Source organism: Eurosta solidaginis, chromosome 2 (genome assembly GCF_040869045.1).
Source record: "Eurosta solidaginis isolate ZX-2024a chromosome 2, ASM4086904v1, whole genome shotgun sequence".
Classification (NCBI taxonomy): Eukaryota; Metazoa; Arthropoda; class Insecta; order Diptera; family Tephritidae; genus Eurosta; species Eurosta solidaginis.
The window spans coordinates 46,465,485-46,482,058 of NC_090320.1; the positions used below are offsets into that span (position 1 = coordinate 46,465,485).

Sequence of the window (16,574 nt, forward strand, 5' to 3'; positions counted from 1 at the left end):
AAAGTGAAGCGCCGCTGCCGCTACATGTCGCACCGCTTAGTGTGCACGCACTTTAAAGGGACAGAGATTATCGAAAAAACGATTAATCCTTATAGCGCCTGAACCATTAATGATGGAACCTCGAATCGAGTTCTGCATGAATCTCTAAGCATCTATGTATTAAACAACTTTTTTTTTGAAAATTTTGCTTGGTTCAAGAGATATACACAATAATCGATTTGGTCGACTGTAGTTGCCGATAAACCGGATATTTCACGTAGCACTTGAACCGTTAACGATAGGACGTTGAATCAAAATGTGGATTGATCTGAACTTATGTAGCTATTAAATGCAAAAAACACGTTAGGGAAACCTTGTTTGGTTCAAGAGATATAGGGCAATTTAGCTGCTGTGCCCATTACCTTTCTGTCAATTTGTGTATATCTCTTGAACCAAGCCAAATGACATAGTTTTTGTGTTTGCAATATGTAGGTACCCACATGCAGATTTTTTATCGAGATTCTCAGTCGAGTTAAAATACTCAACGGAGTGTTCAGAAGCATATCTCCCCACGATTGATCAACCGTTGTGGTCACTGAAAGCGCCCATTTGACTTTGCGTCCTTTAAAGCCCCGACACATAAGCAGTTTCTCATATATATGAGTTTAACACAAGCTTATGCATTATGAGTAGGTTGCACGTATTGAGCGACACTGGCGCCATCTGATATTAAAAAGTAGCCAACTCCCAAATTTTGTTGCAAACAGATATTAAGAATTTGAAATTTGCTTTGGCTAAAGACCGTGGCACAATGACATTTTTCATATAGATGCGTTTTACACAAGCTTATGCATTCCAATAACATCGCCACAATCAACCAAGATGTTGCGTTTGTAAATATGAAGGAATTTCAGACTTGGCAATTGAAGTTTATTACGCCTTGCCCATTCACATACAAAATTTCGCGAAGCACTGTTATAAACATTCTCCCCATACAACAAAAATACTTGCTAACATATTTTGTGTCGTATGCGATTGTGATATTGCAGTTTTTAATTGCGAAAAATGTTCGAAAAGTTACCAACCAGTGGGAAAAATAATTTCACTTGCAAAGTGTGTCAACACCCTTAGCCAAAGCAAATGCTTCTTATGATTTGCTTTCAGCAGAATTTGGGAGTTGGCTACTTTTCAATATCAGATGGCGCCATTGTCGCTCAGTCTACCGTTCGCCAAAAAAATACGTACAATCTACTCATAATGCATAAGCTTGTGTTAAACTCAGGGATGCACCTTAACGTTAAGCTAATCGTTTATCAAAAAATTCCCACCGTTTCTGTTGAAACACTTCGAAATATTATAGATAAAAAAATTATCAAGATAAATTGTATCTCGTTTTTAACCGAAACGAAAAGCTCTCGTTAACGTTAAAAACGTTACCAGTAACGTGATACTTTTTGTTTGAATTGTGCTGGCAATGCTATAGCCATGGTGAAGCTGTAAGGTGGTAACAGCGAGCGGACATACACACACAAACTCCATGTAATTTGTTTGTGTAATTCGTTGGTGGTAATGTCAAAAATACTCTGAGAAATGTTCGTACTGTCAAAATTCATGAGAAAAGTTGCAATCAGCTTGGCTAATGCTTTCACCTTTAATGACTCCGCCATCAATCAGCTTTGCCAGCAAAGTTTGAAATTAATAATCAACATAAACGATTTGATTTGGTTTTGATAGGGCAGAAAACGAAACAAAATCATTTCGATAATTTGACGTCCTTAACGTTAATAAACGAAACGAAATGACTTTGACGGTATTATTTCAGTTGAAGTTGAATTGAGTTGCCAACTTCAGAAAGTGATGATTTGACAGATAAATAAACAGCTGATCAATTTGTGGCAGAAATTTAAGCATTTCCAAATGTGATTTTTTTATTAATATTATAAGAAATCTATTTTATAATGGCGAAAATGTTGGTGATTGACATGTCGCGAATACGGAAAACATTCGCGTGATCATTCCAATCCCTTGGAACTACCAAGCACCAAGTAAGAAAATGTTTAAGTGACAAATAATGAGCATCATATGAAGTTATTTTGCAGATTTTAAAGGAAGCATTTTACTCAGTACTAAACAAAATTAACAACCATTTCCGCATACGCGTTCGTATTTTAAAATTATGCGCCACACTCCGATTCCTTGCTGACGGAAGCTATCAAATATGCTGTGGAAATGATTTTGGTATTGGGCTGGTTTTAGATATTATTGAGGAGCGTATTTGTGCGAAGTAGATTAAAACCCAAACAGAAAAAACTGTATTTTACTCAAATAGGATTCCCAGGAGTAGTGATTAGTATCAATGGGACTCACATAATTTCACCTATTTTGGCTGCATCCGAACTACGGTCCAACTATGGAATGTCGCTACATAAAGTCAAAACGTTATTCAATGTAATTCGTTTAAATGTTGTTTTCTAGAAATGTGTACAAAATTTTTGATTATTGTTTGATTAAAAAAAGTTTAACTACCGGCTTTAAATTTTTTGTTTTTTTTTTTTTTGGTAACGTTTTATAAGCATCTAATGCGGCAGTTACGAACGTACGTACCAAAAACGTGTCAGCTGACACGACCTATCTTATGAGTGTGCAATGTAAACGAAAACTCACCGACGTGCAACGCCCGTACGTACGTAGCCCGGAACGTAGAAATCAAAACAATTTTGATTTTTTCCGTAAGAACGTGTCAGCTGATCGCTCTCTCACAAGACAGAGTTGCCTAGTAAACGTTTGTGTGCTATGTTTGGACCAATTGCAGTTATTAGACAAAAACGCCTAATGATTGTTTAAAATTTTGATGAAATATCCTAAAATTATTATATAAAATTGGAGGTTACAAGTAAATGAACTAGAAATTGTTATTCAGTATTTGTTTCTGCCATTTGCACCATGAAAAATTGCAATTCCAAAAGTTGATGTTTGCATAAGCATGCATGCAAACTGGTCAATGGCAACAGTGCTTTGCTGTAAACAATACACACACAAATATGTTATGTACATGTACACAGACGCGCACATTGACTCATACGGGCATGACGGAACGACACAAGGTGGCAGCATGGTGACATACCTACAAACATAAATAAAAATTCCATGTACTTTGTTTTTGTAAATTCGATGGACAAATGTCAAAATCGTACTGCGCCAGAAGTTGATGTATCAAATCAAATAAAAAAAGTTTATAATCAGCTGTCCCATGCTGCCACCTTGTATCGTTCCGCCATGCATACGGGCTTGAGGGTTCGGTCAAACATGTTTCGTACGACAAACGTCCGTACGTACGGCACACGTCGGTGGGTAGCTGCCGCATAACTCTTATCAAAGGTGGTATCAAAAGACGGGTTTCCATCTCCGTTTTTAGTATTCGAAAGCGGAAATTAAACATTTTATTTCTTTTTGCACAGAACATCTTTTTGCGTAGGCGGCCTTTGGCCGCGATTCGAAAAAATAACCCGGGTTGGGTCCAACACCTTTCTGCATTGCTGTGTACAAAAAATCTGGCTAAATACAACAACCACATGAAATTAGATTTTATTAGAAAGAAAATTTTTAATTTTTGTGATAATTCTTTACGACAGCATGACATTGCTAATACGTGTCCAAAAATATACCTACACAAAGCATTGCTGCATACACACCCCCATTTATACTTGTAGGCTTTTTTCGCGGGTGCGAGGAGCAGGGATCAAATTTGCATGAAAAAGAAAAAGAACAGATGAACAAAAAGAACAACTTGTTCGTTCATCAGAAAAATAACGAAAGATTCGAATCTCTGAAATGAACGAAAAAGCACAACTCTAATTAATACGCGTCTTTTGACACCTCTCTCGATATTTTTGGACGCGTGTTAGCAGTGTAATGCTGTCGTAAAGAATAACAATTTTTTTAATAATCGGGGATTGCCCATATTGCTTTTTTTTTAAATGTATGAAAACATTTATTTGAAGCAATTTTTTAATTTTTATAATTTATTTAATAATTTGGGAAAAATTTAAACAACGTGACATCAGGACGGACAAGGCGACAGCTGTTTCGATTATACCTTGTAAATCTCTTCAAAGCCTTTTCTCCCGGGAGTGGGAGTCGAACTCGCACCCCTACGATAGTTGAAATGGTTGTAAACGCATTCAGCTACGTCATGCCTGTTGTGAAGTCTTTCCCAATTGCCTTCTTTTTGCATATTTTAATCTTTTACACATTGCATACTTCGTATGCAATTATGTGTTAAAGCTATGCTTGGTACGGCGGTTTTCAAAGAAACTTTGGTTTTGTTGCTGTTTTCGTTCTATTTATAGAACTACAACGAATTAACCAATTTTGTATGTATGTATGATTTTTAATAATCTGGGATTGCCCATATTGCTTTTTTTTTTTTTTTTTTTAAATGTATGAAAACATTTATTTGAAGCAATTTTTTAATTTTTATAATTTATTTAATAATTTGGGAAAAATTTAAACAACGTGACATCAGGACGGACAAGGCGACAGCTGTTTCAAATTTTTCCCAAATTATTAAATAAAATAACAATTTTTGTTTTCGGATTCTTTGAAAATTTTTGTTAAAAATTAGGTGGTGAACCGTCTTCTAAAACGAAACATTTTTTCAAAACAGCTGCAAAATTGTATGAGACAACTGCTAGTAAGCAGTTGTAAGATTTTGACGTCTTTGACAACTACACCAACACAAGGTTGTAAACGGCAATGCCACAAAAAATTGTAAGACCAGACAACTCGACCGAAATTTTTTTTGACAGGTTGAGTTGTAATCTGTAATACCAAATTGCGAAATTTCAATCCAACCAGAGTTGAGTTGTAAACGGTAATAGGGGCAATACTTTCACAGTTTACAGAATTTCTTGTGTACACTTTAAAACTCACAGTTAGCGAATTGGGCCCCAGGTTGACAAAATTATACTTTGCAGTTCACCATGGCGGAACTATACAAGGTGGCAGCGCGGGTCAGCTGATTTGTTTGTTTTTATTTGATTTGATACATCAACTTCCGGCACAGTACGACTTTGGCATTAATCCATCAAATTTACAAAAACAAAGTACATGGAATTTATGTTTGTAGGTATGTCACCACGCTGCCACCTTGTACGGTTCCGCCATGCAGTTGACAGTGCCCAATTTATTAGCGTGCGATCTTTCATTAAACAAAAAACAATTCCAGACATTCCTATTCGTAAATAGGTAATATGTAAATAATGTCCAATTTCGAGCTACTGAGCGAACAAGGCCTACGCCTAGATGGCCGCCGGCCGCATGAACTACGTTGCATCAAATGTAAACTCGGCGTGTTTGAACAACCCGATGGCAGTGCTTACTTGGAGCAAGGTAATACAAAAGTACTTGCCGCAGTTTACGGTCCACATCAGGCACAAAGCAAAAAGCTTGATCTCAATGAAGTAGTAATCAATTGTCAATATAGTATGGCGACATTTTCAACAGCAGAACGCAAAAATAGACCACGTGGTGATCGCAAATCACAAGAAATAACGCAATATCTAAGACAAGCACTACGTGCTGCCATAAAAACTGACCTTTATCCACGTTCACAAATTGATGTTTATGTAGAAGTGTTACAAGCTGATGGTGCAAATTATGCCGTAGCACTTAATGCTGCCACATTAGCTTTAGTGGATGCAGGTATTTGTCTGAAGGAATATGTTGTTGCATGTACGGCTTCGTTAAGCAAAAGTAATATACCCCTAACTGATGTGTCGAATGTAGAGGAAATATCTGGTGGTCCCACGTTAACAGTGGCATCTTTACCAACATCGAATAAAATTGCATTTATGGAAATGTCGCAGCGTTTTCATTTGGACAACTTACCAGCAGTTATGGAACAGGCTTTGAATGGATGTCGTGAAATACAAGCCATTATGGAGAAAGAGGTGCGGAAACATTTGATGCAAATGGGCTCAGCTGGCGATTGGAGTAATATAGCAAAATAAGTTTTAAGCATATTGCAAGACATTTGGCAGAAGTTCGCATACTAAATAAAAGAAAGAAAAAAATGTAACTAAATAAATGAATGAATGAATTTTACAAATATCAATATTTATATATTATATACTACCTATTTACGATTTAATTATTAGTTTCTACCTTATTACAACTTGTCTCCCGATGACTTGGGATATCTTCAAAATTTTTAACCAACTCAATTAGCTTTTCACGCCTATACTCCACTGCTATGCGTTGTATAAGTTTCTCTAAATCTGCACCACCTTCAAAAAATCCAACTAAATTATATACTGTTCCATTTGCGATGCGATGATCTGTTATACGATCTTGTACAAAATTATAAGTACGTATTTTTTCATTACGATCCTGATTGCCTTGTTGTGCTTTGCGTGTACGTTTCTCATTTGCTTCCTTGCTTTCTAATTCGCGCTGTACCAATTTTGCATGCAGACGACGTATAGCTAAATCCCGATTTTTCAATTGTGATCGATCTGTTTGACATTCAACGGCTAGACCAGTGGGCAAATGAACAACTCGTACAGCAGAGTCTGTGGTATTCACATGTTGACCGCCAGCGCCACTTGCACGTTTCGTTTCAATTTTTAAATCCTTATCAGCTATTTTAATATCAACATCATCAGGACGTGGAATTACTGACACTGACGCTGTACTAGTATGAATTCGACCAGCTCGTTCTGTTGCTGGCACACGCTGTACTCTATGCACTCCAGCTTCATATTGCATTTCATTGTATGCATCCTTATTTTGCACTATAACATTGCCATGCCTTATACCACCAATAAGGGTTTCATCGTTATCAATAATTTCATAAGACCAACCATTGTATTCAAAGTAATTTAAGTACATATCGAAAAGTTCGCTAGCAAATATCATTGCTTCTTGTCCACCAACACCAGCAGTAACTTCAAATATGATCGAATTGCATGTGTGTCCCTCGGCCAATAGTAACATTTGATTGAGAAGCTCTTCCTCTGTTTGTCGTAATATATCTCCATATACCTTCAATAAAATGCAAAAATATAAGTACAAAAGAGATTTTAACAAATAAATACCTTGTTTTCCTCCAATAACAGTTGTCGCATCTCCTCGTCCTTTTCATTCTCAATATCTTCTCTGCTGGCGCATTTGCATTTTAGCAACCGATATTTCTCCAAAGCCGTTATGACACCATCTAGCTTGTTGATGCGCGGCATTGTTGTTGCTGTCGGATTTGTACGCAAGCTATAGAATTCAATACGTAGACTTTCTAGATACTTTTGCATCCTTTCATTGGCTAAACTAAGTAGATCCTTGTTGGAGAATCCATTGGTAATTGCTATTAAACGTTTTTGTTGTCGCGGGTATACCTTCGTGAGCAACAACATATATTTTCCTCTGCATAATGTGCCCCGTGTAAGTGTATTCGCCAAAATCATTGTGCAATTTACTGTAAAAACTCTTACAATCACAAGAATATTCGTGTTTACAACATCAGCTGTTGCAGAATGCCTAGAGATGCAAATGTACATCGATGTTTTTAAAACAAGTTGTAGCAAATATAATCAAGTTTTGCACATCACTATGTAACAAAAATATGTCAGATGGCATAGGTTATCTCTTTTTTGAGCACCCACTACCTTCATCGATATAAAGGCCGCGGCACAATGACATTTTTCATATAGAACCGTTTAACACAAGCTTTCCAATAATATCGCCACAATCAACCAAGATGTTGCGTTTGTAAATATGAAGGCACTTGGCAATTGAAGTTTATTTCGCCTTGCCAATTCAAATACAAAATTTCGCGATGCGCTGTTATAAACATTCTCCCTATACAACTAAAATACTTGCTAACATATTTTGTGTCGTATGCGATTGTGATATTGCACTTTTAAATTGCAAAAAATATTCGAAAAGTTACCAACCAATGTCAAATTCTTCTTCTTATTGACAACATTTTCATATCAGATGGCGCCAGTGATGCTCAATCTACCGTTCTCCATAAAGCGGGAGTCATTGGTGCCGTATGTCGTATCGCCGTAGTCGTATCCCTAACGTAATCAGCTGTTTATCGTTACGACGGTAAACCAAAAACCAATTTGTTGGCTACGATACGGTTACGACCTTAGCGGCAACAATAATCGATTGCATTGATTCTCATAAAGTTGGTCGAATCAGGTGTTATAAGGTTACCGATAAAGCACCAATATCAAAAGCTGGAGTCATTGGTGCCGTATGTCGTATCGCTGTATCCGTATCCCTAACGTAATCAGCTGTTTATCGTTACGACGGTAAACCAAAACCCAATTGGTTGGCTACGATACGGTTACGACCTTAGCGGCACCAATAATCGATTGCATTGATTCTCATAAGGTTGGTCGAATCAGCTGTTATAAGGTTACCGATACGGTTACCGATAAAGCACCAATGTCTCCAGCTAAAGAGGATAAATACAATAAGAGCCGTCACTCGTTATTTTGTGGGGAAATTGAAAAAATTGATGCCGAATGTTTTCTGAGAGGTACATTTTTAATAGTCTTGCATTTATCCATGCCGTGTAGGCCCCTTGTGCAACTGTGATTTTGGAAAGAGAATTAAATAAATTAATTAAATACTGTCGAGAAATAAACACAAATATTTATAAAGATTTCGCACAAAAAAAAAGTAGCGACTACCTCTCAGTATACATCGAGTAAAGGCCAAAAAAATAACGAGTGACGGCTCTTATTGTATTTATCCTCTTTGCTCATAATATATAAGCTTGTATTAAACTCATCTATATGAAAAAGTGCTTCTGTGTCGAGGCTTTAAGAAGAGAACAAATTCGGGTCCAGATTTCCTGCCGTTTATGACCGCAAAGCGTTGCTCGGAACGCAGCTAATGTAGTAAAGAAGCAAGAAAAATGCAATGGGCGTTTATTAGTGAATCAAATATTTCTAGATTATAATTGGTGAAAAAAATTGAAAGCAAATATAATTCAAAATAACATTTACGATAAGCTGTGGTGTGAGTTATGAAAATTGTGTGTTGTGCAAACGTGTTAATTCCAATCTAAACCATTGCAAGTAGCTCGAAGGAATTTTTCTAGCAATACACGAAATTTTTGTAAATACATATGTACTTAAATATCTTTGTACATATACAACCCGCCCAACCCCCATGAAGAGAAAGGGTAATAGTCTAGTTGAGGGGTCGACTGCTAATACGCTACCAAAAATATCGAGAGAGGTGTCAAACGACGCGTCTTGACATCAGTATTAATAATCCGAAGGCGGAAAATAAAAATTTTAACGCGTTCAAAAGATATTAACGAAAAACTGAAAAAAGACCCGCGGGTACCTCCGAAACCGGGGGTCGGATCCATAGTATTTTTGCGCAGAACACCTTTCTGCGTTGGCGGCCTTCGGCCGCGCTTATAAAACATAACCCTGGGCTACGCCATGCCAAGTCCGGGTGTGTGGTATAACCGTGGCTACCGCCACGGTGATGCACAATTTTTGGTAATAGTCTAGTTGAGGGGTCGACTGCTAATACGCTACCAAAAATATCGAGGAAGGTGTCAAACGACGCGTATTGATCTCGAGAACAATAATCCGATGGCGGAAAAGAAAAATTTTATCTCTGTCCGGAGATATTTGCATTTGAAGTTGGCGATTTCCATGTGGTTGTTGTTGTGTTTGTACCCCCAAAAAAAATTGTGCATCACCGTGGCGGTAGCCACGGTTATACCACACACCCGGACTTGGCATGGCGTAGCCCAGGGTTATTTTTTATAATCGCGGCCGAAGGCCGCCAACGCAGAAAGATGTTCTGCGCAAAAATACTATGGATCCGATCCCCGGTTTCGGAGGTACCCACGGGTCTTTTTCCGGTTTTTCGTTAATATCTTTTGAACGAGTTAAAATTTTTATTCTCCGCCTTCGGATTATTAATACTGATGTCAAGACGCGTCGTTTGACACCTCTCTCGATATTTTTGGTAGCGTATTAGCAGTCGACCCCTCAACTAGACTATTACCAGAGAAAGGAACTACTGCTATTCACCGCTCACTGTAAGCAGCTTTGGAAAGCATTTAATTCACAAGCAAATATAAGACATACTACTTGCAGCGACCAACTACACCAATTAAATTTAATTAAATAGTATTGTAGTGTAGTTAGGGGTCTGGAGAATATGAGGAGTAGCTGTAGCAGCGTATAACAGCATTGCACTTTTACATATGTAACACTCATTCGTTCATTTTATTTAATGAAGTCAAGTGCCGATGATGCAAGCTGATGCGCTTTCTTTTCATTCATTTCACTCATTAAATAAATTATGCATAAGTAAAACATACATACAAATATAATATTTTTTACCGATTTTTATATTATATATCTATACTTTATAGATTAAAACGCATTATCACATCAACAAACAAACAATCTAAGATTGCTATAACAGTGCCCATTGAAATGCCACCATTGAAAACTTACTCACCGCACAACGAGTTCAACGCAAATTGTCATAATGGTAATAGCACCACAACGTCGACATCGGCTCATGTAGATGGTGAAAGCAATAATACATCATCGGCTGCGGCAACAACGGCGACAGGAGCAAATGCAGTCAATGATATTTGTGGAGCTGTTAGTAATACGGCCGCACAACAACGCGCCACACGACCATGTTATAGTAATTCACAGTTTCCATTCAAAGTATTGGCTAATTTAAATCAACTACGTGTAGAATCACGTTTTTGTGATGTTGAAGTTGTTGCTGGTGGCATAACATTCAATGCCCATCGTGCTGTATTAAGTGCGGCCAGCGCCTATTTTGAGGCAATGTTTCGGCCTGAACTTGGCTTGAATGAAGTAAATCAGAAATCTGTTGTCTTACATACCATAGATGGTGAAATTTTAAGCATTCTGTTAGATTTTATATATACGGGTAGATGTGAAATAACTCAGGTTTGTTAATATTAAGCAGATTTTGCATTATTACACATACAAGTAAAAATTGTATTCCTTTACAGTCAAATGTACAGGAGCTATTAGCTGCGGCTGATATGTTACAATTACCGGAAGTTGTAGATGGTTGTTGTGATTTTCTATGTCGTGAATTGCATGTTACAAATGCATTGGGTATTTTACGCTTCGCAGAAGCTCACAACTGTGTGACATTGAAGAAAAGCGCATTGAATTTCGTGCATTCAAATTTCCCGGCGGTAAGTTAATGTTTATGTGCTTCAGACCGTATTAAAGAAAAAAAGAAAAAGAAAAAATTTTATAAAAAAAAGAAGGGGAACAACCTCTATTTTAATTGTTTTTATTGCATACTATATTTGTATTAAATACGCACATCTTCTCGTTTGTCATTTTCGGATATTTGTTTTAGTTAGGAAGTTATCAAACGTCGTTCAAACTACTATAACTGGACTGAAGAACAATAATTTGTTTCTAATTATATTATCCTGAAAAAGTTCCAAAGAAAATAAGAAATAGTCATGAAACTACACAATCTCAAAACCTTTCCGAGGCAACCCTAGAATAATCTGGAAATATTGCCAAAGAGAATCCCGTAGTTAAATACAGGGGCCGAATCGTAACTAATGCCGTTTTTAAAAGAACAATAGCTAAGAAATGGTGTATAGGATTAATGAAGTATTTGAATTAGGGGCAACGCGTACTCACTAGATCCATAATATGTATGTTATTATTTTTTTTAAATAGTTGGAAAGCCTAGTTTTTATCGCTACAGTGAAAATAGTTTTCGATCCGTGATAATTTGTTAGGATTCCATAGCATTTTAAATAAAAAAAAATTTTATCTTAAATAAAAACAAAAAAATCGATTATAAACTCTGTATGTTTCCGGCCGGGTTCGAACCGGCGACCTTGTGCGTGTGAAGCACACGTGATAACCACTACACTACGGAAACTGTTAACTACCACCTATCATTTAACCCATTCGAACGAAGTGGTGAATTATGTACAGTAAATTGGTGAAAACTCGAACTAGTAAACCATATACAAACAAAGAAGGGGTCATGCCAAATTAAAGCATTTATAACTTGTCAAGAAGTTTTAAAAAATGAAAACATATTTAGGGTATTCTCCCTGTCCGGAAGACGTAGAATGTTTTCAATTTTACTTTCAGAAGTTTTCTACACCTAGCAACAAATTTTTTACGTTTTCTACATTTTTGTTACTCAAAATTTTTAAATGTGACAAGAATGTTGGAACTAAATTTTTAATAAAAAAACAAATTCTGTGCACGGCAGAGTGTAAACTTTTTCAAAAAAAAAAAATGTACATTTTATATTTAACTTGCGTCGTGCTTCGTTTAACTCTTCTGTCTTATGTCGACTCCGAACGACAGTTGTAAGGCAGATAAATTTTCACTCAGAAGCTTTTCATGACAGACCTTAGGTGTTGTAGGCGCAGCACGCCACCAGTACACCTCGGTGGCAGCCTTAAAATAAGCAAGGTCAAATAAATAAAAATTTTGCTAATTATCACAATTGAAAAAAAAAACTTAAGTAAATGTAAACCATAACGTAAAGCACAAATCGATTATCAAGCCTGTATGCTTCTAAGCGGGTTCGAACAAGCGACCTTGTGCGTGTGAAGCATACGTGATAACCACTACACTATGGAAACTGCTCCCCACTGCCTGTCATTTAACCCATTCGAAGAGTTTTGAAACATATACAGTAAATACAGGAAACACCGAAGTAGTGACACCCAGTTTTGTTTGGCTTTGTAAAATTGAAATGCATATTTTATGTATATCATTTCAATTTGCTTATACAATTAATAGGCAAAAAAATAAAAGATTTATTCTTTCTTTCTATTTTGTCGCAGATAACACTCGAAGATGAATTTTTAGATACACCACAAACTCTGCTCGCACAGCTCCTCACTTCCGAGCAGCTGCGTGTCGATTCAGAATCGCAAGTTTTCCAAGCCGCTCTCCGATGGATTAAACATGATGTTACCCAACGTCGCTGTTATGTTTTCGATACATTATCACATGTACGTCTGGCACTCGTGCCCGTGAAAGTAATAGACCAAGCGCTAAAAGATTGTCGCGATATGTCAGTAAAAATTGCCTTACGTTCGATATGTCGTGATATAGCTTCAAAACGTGGCCAGTTGGTACCGCTACGTGTGTGTCCACGCCAACAAGCCAAAAAGAATATTTATATAATTGGTGGATCAAGACGTGAGTCGCAGCGTGACTGGACACCAGCCGATTGTATTTTCGAAACCGTGGCCAAATTTGATATATTTCGGCGCGAATGGTCAGAAACGGCGTCAATGGCAATTGGGCGTATTTTACCCGGCGTGGCAGCATTAAATGGAAAAATTTATGTTATTGGCGGTGAACGTGGTTCACAAATTTTAGCCAATGGTGAAGTATATGATCCACAGACAGATATTTGGACGCCAATTGCACCAATGATTGTGCCACGCTGTGAATTTGGCTTATGCACTTTTGGTGGTACATTGCTAGCAGTGGGTGGTTGGTTGGGTGATGATATAGGCGGTTCGATTGAGTGCTATGATCCCGAAAAGGATGCTTGGCATAAGTTAGGTGATTTGCCGGAACCACGTTTCAGCATGGGCGTGGTCAGTTTTGAAGGACTAATATATCTGGTAGGTGGTTGCACAACTTCAAGTCGCCACTTGGGGGACTTAATTAGGTGAGTGCAACAACAAAATTTGCGCCCAAACTTGTTAGTTAAACATTTGTGTGTATTGTTTTTTTTTTTTTTCTTTAAGTTATAATCCAATTACACAGGAGTGGCAACCGTTGGCACGCATGCGCACCGCACGCTGTCAAATGGGTGTGGCTATACTTAATCGTTATCTATATGTTGTTGGTGGAAATAGCAGTGCGCAGGAAGTATTGAGCACAGTTGAGCGTTATAGTTTCGACGAAAACAAATGGGAGAGCGTTTGCTCGATGTCAGTACCACGCGCTATACCAGCTGTAGCAGCTGCTGATGGCCTACTCTATGTAGCTGGTGGAGATCAGGTTAGTTTGAGGCTTAAATCATGCAATGTAGTTTATATATACATATATTAAATTGCTTATTCTTTCTTTATATTTGTCTAAGCCATGTGAAGATAATTTCTATCGCGCACATATTACCATCAATGCTGTGGAAGCTTATGATCCGTTGACTGATACATGGAAAAATTGTCCCAATTTACCCGTTGGTCGCTCAGAAGCTGGTGCTGTTGTTGTTTAACGCCAGCGCATGCGTACTCATTCATGAAAACTGCGTTTGTATTTGTTGAGCGCTTATTAAAATTTTATTCATAAAACAATAAGTGAGCCTATTTGCACAACTACCGTTATACTAACAAAAGCTCGCATGGAATGCTTAACAAAAGTATTCAAGACTTGTTTAAATTCATAAGAAAGGCGATTGGCTTGTTCTACACACACTGCAAAATTAAAGAATAACGGTATTGTTAAGAAATACGATGAGTATGAAACGAGCGCCAGCGCTTCTCAAGGCAGTCGGTTCTATGTACCGGAGCGTCTCGGGATTTGTCCCGACCAAGGGCTGTCATTTCATTCGAACTCTATTTAATTTGTTACGTCCCTCCCACAATATAAACCGAGAGAGAGCATGTGGAATTTCTGGTTATTACCAAACAATAAATCAAGTTTAAAGCACAAAGTTTTGACTGCTCCTCGGAAGACTTGATAAAATTAAAAATCAAGATTGTATTAAAATGCGGGCCTATATGCTTTTACATTGTAATATATTTGAGCTTTAATCACTTACACCAGTACTTTCAAAAAGGGAATATTTGATTTCTTAATTAAAAAAGCAATGTCCAAGTAATTGCCATAGGTTGTCTTTTATACACAAGATACGCTGCAGTGATTGGATTTCGTACAAGTTCTATGCATTCTTTCCTGGTCAACTAAGCGCGCTTTTGTTGGTATCATCTTACAAACAAACATTGTTATACATATTTCACGAATTTATTTATTTTGGCTTATTTATACACAAAATTTTCATTGTGAACTTGAATATAGTATATGTATTTTTAAAATAAGACTTTGATGAGAAAGACTATTCCTGCCCTTTTATGATTATAAGCATTATACTTATTTTTATATAGAGTTTTTCATATACAAGTTGCTGACTAAGCAATTTGAAAATATCGAGAAAAAGTCTTCTATGTTGCGTATAACTAAAAAAAAAATCAAATTAACACGCTTTGAAAACTGCAAATTTTAACAAATAACAACAAAGCGTCAATTTTTTAAGTAAACTATGTTATTCCTTTTTTCTTTGATAGCACAGCCCCACAGAAAAAAAGTGGGATGTACAACGGAGGAGACAGCGCAATTCTTATGGATTTTTGGTCGCTGAACACGAATACGTTGTCAGAATTCAAAAGTTAGCTCTTGTTTAAAAAAAAAATCCCATTTTTCGTATCAAAAACTAAAAAACTGGAGTTTTTTGAGGGTAGAAAAAAACAACAAGAGCTAACTTTTGAATTCTGGTTTTCTTCTAACCTCAAAAAACTCCCGTTTTTCGTCTCGAAAATTCGAAAAACGGAAGTTTTTTGAGGTTAAAAAAAAAAACAACAAGAGCTAACTTTTGAACTTTTGAATTCTGACAACGGATTCGTGTTCAGCGACCAAAAATCCATAAGAATTGCCCTGTCTTCTCCGTTAAAAATCCCACTTTTTTTTCTATGGGGCTGTGTAATCTTAACATAACTTCTAAACATCAAATGTTGCAAAACTTTTTTGTATTCTAAACTTGAAAAATTATTTGAAGTTAAACGTATGGCTTCCATTTTAACTAATAAATATTCCAACTATGTATGAAATCAAAATAAATAAACCAAAAATCAACAAAATAGCAAACATGTATCTGTATTGTAGGTATATAACGTCCAGAGGAAGTCGAAAATATATGTATCTAGTGCTGAATTTTAAAAATATAGAATTTGGTTTAAGCTGATTTAACAATTTAAGTGTTTGAAATGCAATTGCGAAGATGTATTAAATTTTCCATTTTTTTGTGTATAATATTGCTTGATTTGTGAGAAATATATTTTATTTTAAAATATCGAGGCATAACCGTCAAAAATATTCGCGCAACAAAGAGAGAATTTCCCTGTAGCGAAGTCAGTAACTAGTGATATCAATTTCTGGTTCAGAACTAGACCTGAAGTACCAAATAAGTATTAGTTCGATAAAAACTATTTTTCCTCTAATTCGAAAATCGGCAGTTTTTTAATATATATCCTATTTTATAAATACTGTAACGAATTTAGAGAAATTCCGCTTATTTAAAACCACCGGTCTGGCGGTCTGTCACCTCCCAGTTGAAAAGGTTGGCCACATCCCTGGTAATCTAAATTGCATCTAATGAAATCTAAATTGCTTCTAATCTCCTGCTAACGTTCGTGTCGCTGAACTGTCGAATAAATAACTCCAATGTTCTGTATTGCAAAATGGTCTTTATTAGACTACTTTGGGAATAGTACAATTATTCTTCACAATTATACTGCACTTCGCAACTAATAGCGTGTTTAAATCAAAATGATT

The 16,574-nt window shown here is 36.6% G+C and overlaps 2 protein-coding genes and 1 non-coding gene across 9 annotated transcripts; 1 reads left to right on the plus strand and 2 right to left on the minus strand.

The window, feature by feature from the left end:
- Positions 1–1,689: 1,689 nt before the first annotated feature.
- mRF1 (mitochondrial translation release factor 1) lies at positions 1,690–7,504 on the minus strand. 2 transcript variants are annotated; one of them, XM_067765209.1, is made up of 4 exons: positions 7,077–7,504; positions 6,145–7,023; positions 5,869–6,031; positions 1,690–2,450 (listed from the first exon to the last, which is right to left on the minus strand). In XM_067765209.1, exons 1-4 carry the CDS (start codon positions 7,437–7,439, stop codon positions 2,437–2,439), a joined length of 1,419 nt encoding a protein of 472 aa, XP_067621310.1. In that variant the 5' UTR covers positions 7,440–7,504; the 3' UTR covers positions 1,690–2,436. The 2 variants fall into 2 exon arrangements, with proteins under 2 accessions (XP_067621310.1, XP_067621309.1); XM_067765208.1 differs by having other exon boundaries at positions 1,691–2,400.
- A 1,320-nt stretch (positions 7,505–8,824) lies between these two features.
- Positions 8,825–16,096, plus strand: LOC137239662 (actin-binding protein IPP). Of its 6 annotated transcripts, XM_067765210.1 has the most exons (7): positions 9,148–9,175; positions 10,024–10,054; positions 10,394–10,952; positions 11,018–11,209; positions 12,848–13,689; positions 13,769–14,024; positions 14,107–16,096. In XM_067765210.1, exons 1-7 carry the CDS (start codon positions 9,163–9,165, stop codon positions 14,239–14,241), a joined length of 2,028 nt encoding a protein of 675 aa, XP_067621311.1. In that variant the 5' UTR covers positions 9,148–9,162; the 3' UTR covers positions 14,242–16,096. The 6 variants fall into 6 exon arrangements, with proteins under 6 accessions (XP_067621314.1, XP_067621315.1, XP_067621316.1 ...); XM_067765213.1 differs by lacking the exons at positions 9,148–9,175; positions 10,024–10,054 and adding an exon at positions 8,825–9,108; XM_067765214.1 differs by lacking the exons at positions 9,148–9,175; positions 10,024–10,054 and adding an exon at positions 8,825–9,064.
- TRNAV-CAC (transfer RNA valine (anticodon CAC)) lies at positions 11,850–11,922 on the minus strand. The gene has a single exon. It is a non-coding gene; the product is annotated as a tRNA-Val (tRNA).
- Positions 16,097–16,574: the final 478 nt, after the last annotated feature.

What these genes read in the sequence shown, in the direction of transcription:
- mRF1 (XM_067765208.1), bottom strand. Translation starts at nt 7,439, where the DNA reads ATGATTTTGGCGAATACACTTACACGGGGCACATTATGCAGAGGAAAA. An exon ending in TGTTATTGGAGGAAAACAAG is followed by an intron (nt 7,024 to 7,076) that starts GTATTTATTTGT and finishes ATTTTATTGAAG; the next exon opens with GTATATGGAGATATATTACG. An exon ending in GGGAGACAAGTTGTAATAAG is followed by an intron (nt 6,032 to 6,144) that starts GTAGAAACTAAT and finishes TCTTTTATTTAG; the next exon opens with TATGCGAACTTCTGCCAAAT.
- LOC137239662 (XM_067765210.1), top strand. An exon ending in GTAGATGTGAAATAACTCAG is followed by an intron (nt 10,953 to 11,017) that starts GTTTGTTAATAT and finishes ATTCCTTTACAG; the next exon opens with TCAAATGTACAGGAGCTATT. An exon ending in ATGTAGCTGGTGGAGATCAG is followed by an intron (nt 14,025 to 14,106) that starts GTTAGTTTGAGG and finishes TATTTGTCTAAG; the next exon opens with CCATGTGAAGATAATTTCTA.